Source organism: Sinocyclocheilus anshuiensis, unplaced genomic scaffold (genome assembly GCF_001515605.1).
Source record: "Sinocyclocheilus anshuiensis isolate Anshui unplaced genomic scaffold, SAMN03320099.WGS_v1.1 scaffold63, whole genome shotgun sequence".
Lineage (NCBI taxonomy): Eukaryota > Metazoa > Chordata > Actinopteri > Cypriniformes > Cyprinidae > Sinocyclocheilus > Sinocyclocheilus anshuiensis.
Window position 1 is genome coordinate 5,216,930 of NW_015552625.1, and position 5,468 is coordinate 5,222,397.

General features: G+C 37.9%; 1 protein-coding gene across 1 annotated transcript in view; it reads left to right on the top strand.

Annotated features, from left to right (window-relative positions):
* The window catches only part of LOC107666453 (probable E3 ubiquitin-protein ligase TRIM8), a 20,245-nt gene extending 17,003 nt beyond the window's left edge, over positions 1-3,242 (top strand). Inside the window, exons 4-6 of the mRNA XM_016457773.1 lie at positions 846-877; positions 973-1,088; positions 2,245-3,242. Coding sequence (XP_016313259.1) covers positions 846-877; positions 973-1,088; positions 2,245-2,873 — 777 coding nt within the window. The 3' untranslated portion in view covers positions 2,874-3,242. The remainder of the gene's footprint in view (positions 1-845; positions 878-972; positions 1,089-2,244) is intronic.
* Positions 3,243-5,468: the final 2,226 nt, after the last annotated feature.

Genomic DNA, 5,468 nt, shown 5'->3' on the forward strand with positions numbered 1-5,468 from the left:
TTAAGTCGCTGGGGTATATTTGTAGCAATAGCCAAAAATACATTGTATGCGTCAAAATTATTGATTTTTCTTTTATGCCAAAAATCATTAGGATATTAAGTAAAGATCATGTTCCATGAAGATATTTAGTAAATTTCCTACTGTAAATATATTAAAATGTAATTTTTGATTAGTAATATGCATTGCTAAGAACTTAATTTGGACAAATATTGTCCTATCCTAACAAACCATACATCAATGGAAACCTTATTTATTCAGCTTTCAGATGATGTATAAATCTCAATTTCGAAAAATTGACCCTTATGACTGGTTTTGTGGTCCAGGGTCACAAATGTCATTTTTGATCAATGTAAACAACGCTTAATCCATAATTCTTTTGTTTTCCACATACGATTCCATGTCTAGCAAGAAAAAAGCCATGTAGTCATTAAATATTGCCATTTTTTCGATTATTAAACATGATGTCATGGTATCTTGGAAGTGTGTCTGAAACCAGTTTCTGTCTGACTGGACTGCTCTGGGTTTCGGACGCAGTGAATATTTCCTTGAACACACTCCCATCTGACTTATGCTATAAATCCCCTTACACTCACCCACATACTCTCATAAACACAGTGTGAATGTGCCCATACCTGTGAGAAATGTTTCCCTGTCTGTGTGTGGTTGTTATCAGCAGATCTGCCCTTCCAGATTTTTCCATGTTTACAGACAAAGAGGCAGTCATTATCAGCAGATCTGCACTTCCAGATTTTTCCGTGTTTACAGACAAAGAGGCAGTCAAGCAGCAGCTTGTAGACTGCATGCAGGGAGATTAATATTTTGTTCTGTTTTGTTTTGCTTTGTAGAACACAAAACCAGTAAAAATACTCATGGACAGGTATGTCGTTTATGAGCCAAAGTGCAGAAATGTACATAGATTGAATACTAAATCACATTTTGAATATGTAGTAATCTGGTCATATCTTTTCACAGATCACAGTCATGCACAGGCAGTGTTCTGCCTCCTTACAAAGTGGGTCATCTTAATTCCAAAATATTCCTGTCTGAAGTCTCAAAAAAGGAAAAGAACTTGAGAAAAATACTGGAAGGTAAGTAAAAATCGAGTGGTTCAGTGACAGTTGGTGGTTCACACCTCTTTTCTAATTGGATCGTTGATTCTAGTATAAAACAATGGTAAATGAAAATAAAATTCTACTAGCTATGTAATCACGAATAGTTATGATAGTACGTTTTTTGGCACAAATTTGTCAGTTGGTAGAAGCAAGCCAAATTAGACGGGTACCAATGTAGATTTTTTTTTGCACCTTTTATATTGAAAATGCAATTCATACATACACCTTCTTTATGATGAGCATGTTTTAAATTTCTTAATTAAAATTAATTTAGATATTTTTGGGGGCATAAAATACATGTTAGGATGATGCAGCACAACCAACACTGAGAAACGTGCAAGAATAAAAACGGGTCAATAGTCTTAAATATCAGATACATTTACCTTTTATGACAAAGCAAGGTTAGTTCAGCTTGTCATTCTGTGCAACTCCCTAGAAACTTACATATAGTTATTATAATGCATGATATGTGTAAAAATACTTTGGTAAAATTTTACAATTAGGTCCCATTAGTTAACATAAGTTAATGCATTACATTAACAATGAGTAATGCATTTGTTACAGTATGTATATTAATTGTTAACATTAGTTAATAAAATACAGCAGTTCATTGTGTTCATGTTAGCTCAGATCCATTAAAGAATAATAAAGAGAAACCATTTTTTTAAATAATGTATTAATAAATGTTGAAATTAACATTAACTAAGATTAGTAAATGCTTTTCATTGTTTTAGAAGAATTTTTTAATTATATTGAAAACACGTTTGTAAACCCCATATGAAACCAACATGAAAACAAAAAGTACACTGACATGTATTTTATCTAGATTTTAAATGATTTTTCAGTTTCTTTATCTCTTATTTATAATTGGCCATGGAATGCCCTCATCCTCAAAAAACAATAAAAACATGCAAGAAACAAACTTTTGAAACAAAGTTTTAAACTTTTGTATAATAAACTATTTTTTGTTCTTGGTTTGTTTGGTTGTACATTACTTGATGCCCCAAATGATAATCTAGGTCCTTAAGCACAGCCATTTGAGAACCACTGACTTTTTTTGTAAAAAATATTTCTGTTCAACATAGGTTTTTTCCACAAATCAAACTCTTTGTCCTCGTCCCCTTGTTTCCAGCACCATTCAGTACTCCCGCACACTTCCTCCAGAGCGTTTCTGTCCACCCCTCCAGTGTGAATACCTCCGGGGGTGAGAAACGCAAACACTCCACGGCCTTCCCTGAAAGCAGCACCAGCCTGCTGGAGTCCTCATCAGGCCCCATGAGCAAACAGCAGTTCCTGGGTCAAGGTTCCAACTCCACAGACGGGCCGGTGTCACAGCCGCCCATGGCTCCCTGTAGCTCCACCCAGCACATTGTAGGCCTCAGCAGTAGCAGCGGTGCCCAGTCTGTCCATCATTCCAGCTCCGTTTTTACTCCTGCCGACTACCCCAACCCCAGCTCGTCCCAGCAGGCCATGCTGCCGCAGTACGGCAGCCGTAAGATTCTCATGTGCACAATGGACAACTGCTACTGCTCTAGTGTCCCCTCCATATCTAACCACCGCGGTCATGCTCCCTACCCACGCTCGGGATCTTTCCCTTGGACACAGGACTACACCCATCCCCTGCCCGCCGCGCCCTCAATGTCCCAGCCTCTCCAGGGGCTCTCCATGCATGACTGGATCGACGCCTCACAGAGCCATAGGCACCCTGATTTCTATGGACTCTACGGGCAATCTTCCACTAAACCATACGTCACCAGTTAACTTCCACTGCAACTCTGGTTTATCTCCAATAACTCGCCCAATTCCTTAAGGTTCGGTCACATTTGCGAAATTTAAGTGAAATTTTGCGTGCAAAAACAGGTCCATTGTCAATAGCATAGAGATGTATGAAGTCTGCTTCAAACCAACAGGAAAATGAGCGAAACCTGTGTTGGGAATTTTTTCGCCCTTGTGCAAAATTCCCAATTGCATGGATTCCTATTGGAATCACTGGATTTTGCCTGCGAAATTTTGCCAAACAACGGCAAATGTGACCACACCTTTAGACCTTTTTTGCCCGCCTGACTTTCAAAATCAGGCTTGTTAACGTCACAATCTAAAGGACAGCACTTTTTAGCATGCAATGCAAGCCTCTCGGCTTCAAAACACCAATCTCTTCCAACTTAAGCATTAAAACCTTTTCTGTCCCTGCGTAAAACATGATAAGGGAATCTTTCTTTGGGAAATGTGGAGGCGGGACCCAGCTGAATTTTTAAAATTACAAACAGATTTTGGATAATTGCAGAGGGTTCTGACCCGGAGCAGATAATGATCTGCTTGTAAATGGAGTTAGTTTTAACTCCTTTCACCTCCACTCTTCCTGCCTTTAGGGCATCTGGAATCTGGTTGGTTTTTATGACGTGGTAAAGATTCCTTTTAAAATTGTTATTAAACTAATACAGTTTTATTAATAGTAGATGGGGATTATTGTTATATAAAATAAAGAGGGATAGAGTGTGTTTATTATTTATCATATTTCACCTCTACCGAGCTTAAGTTTCTGCTGAACTGCTCCACAGTTAACCTGTGACTGGGAACTCTGATTATGGTTTGACGTGTTACTTACATTCCTTAGAGGCCAGAGGGTCGTATTTTTCTGTTATGTTTAAAATTATGTATTAATATTTTTCATTAAGTTTCGGTAGGTTGGAAAAGATCAGTATAAAAACTCAATGCAGATTCATTGGAGGCTTCAAAGATTTTCCACCGAGCATGTCATGAGCTAGTACTTCTGGATTCTGCTTCCTGTCAGATAATGTTACTTCCTGCATTCAAGCAAATGTGAAGCATGTTCAGGATGATTGGTGCCTACACACACCTCTTAGTCTTATGACGGTGTAGATATACTTCCTGTTTTAGTCGGTGACGGTGAAGCCCAATGGGGTCTGTGGTTACCGTGAAACACTGATTGTCATGAACATGCTGAAAAACTTCCTGTTTGTGATTGTAGGCATGCAGGAAAGCCTTTCTCTGCACTCAGAACTCCAAGAGACTCGACTGAGTGAGACTAGAGGACAGTTCGTGACATTTTTTCCACATATTTTATACAAGAAAACTGAATGGCCTGCATACATTTGGAGATCAAAATAAATGTGCTTCAAAAAAGTATTAAATGCTGGTTTAAACAAAAGTGTATGCAATCTCATTTGTAATTGTGTAATGTGGATTCTTTTTGCTGGTAGAAGTTATGACTCTAAACTACACAGCTTCTCAACCAGGAGGCCTCAGCAAACTTCTAGTCATGACTTAAAATGAGACAAACGAGCATTAAAAGAAGTTAAAACAACTAAAATTCAGTATATTTTTCTTGGAAGAACCAGGGCTACCGCTGTCTTGAAAAACCTGGATATACGAAGGAGTTTGTTGTTTTTTAAACCTGGAAAGGTCATGAAAATTAATAAAATGTTATAAGTCCATGGGCATTTTTGTACACTTTATAAATATACATTTTTCTAGTTCTTCCAAACTCAAATCAAATAGAAATTCTGCTTAAAAATATATTTATTAGAACCTAATCCTTATCCAGGAAATCACAAACAACTGGAAAAGTCTTGGGGCCCTTGAATACTGTAATGGAGTCAAAAAGGTTTCTAAAGTGACATTTGCAGAAAAAAAGAAATCCTGAGATATTAGCATGTACTTCATAATATTTTCATGCATGAATTAGGAAATTCTGTGTGAGCACATAAAACATCTACCTGTCCATGGTAAACTACATGACCTACATGTTGCTAAGTACCATTATTAGGCATTAATAATTGTCACGGTTGTTAAAAAGAAGCTTCAAGTACTTGTGTGTGATTACAGCGATTACATATTGTTAGATCTCTGCTGCTGCAGATCCAAAGAAATCCCATAAATCAAGCATGACTGTGTTTGTCTTTGGCTTGGATCATTTGCCTAGACCTTGTTGTTGATTATCAAAACAGGTTTGGAGGTTATATTTGAAGTGCGGTTAATCATTCGTAAGGCAGTTAATCATTTGTTTATGAGATAGCAACAGCATTAAGTCCAAAGCGAAACTTCTGTGAAATATGTAGCGTCCAAAAAAAAGGCCAGACTCTTTTAAATCATTTAAATATAGCAGTCTAATGATTTATGCCAGACTTTCCAGCTCTTCCTCATGGGTCAATGGGAGCATCAGTCACATTTTTCCATTAAAGCATGGTGGGATGGGGGCGCAGGGCTGGCTGGGCTAGAAAGGGGATGGGGGAAGTAATCAGGCTTGAAGAACAGCTCATCATTTATTTATAAAGTGTAACGTTCCAGCCCCTCTCCTCCCACAAACCCCATACATTCACCTTTACTGCGCTCTCA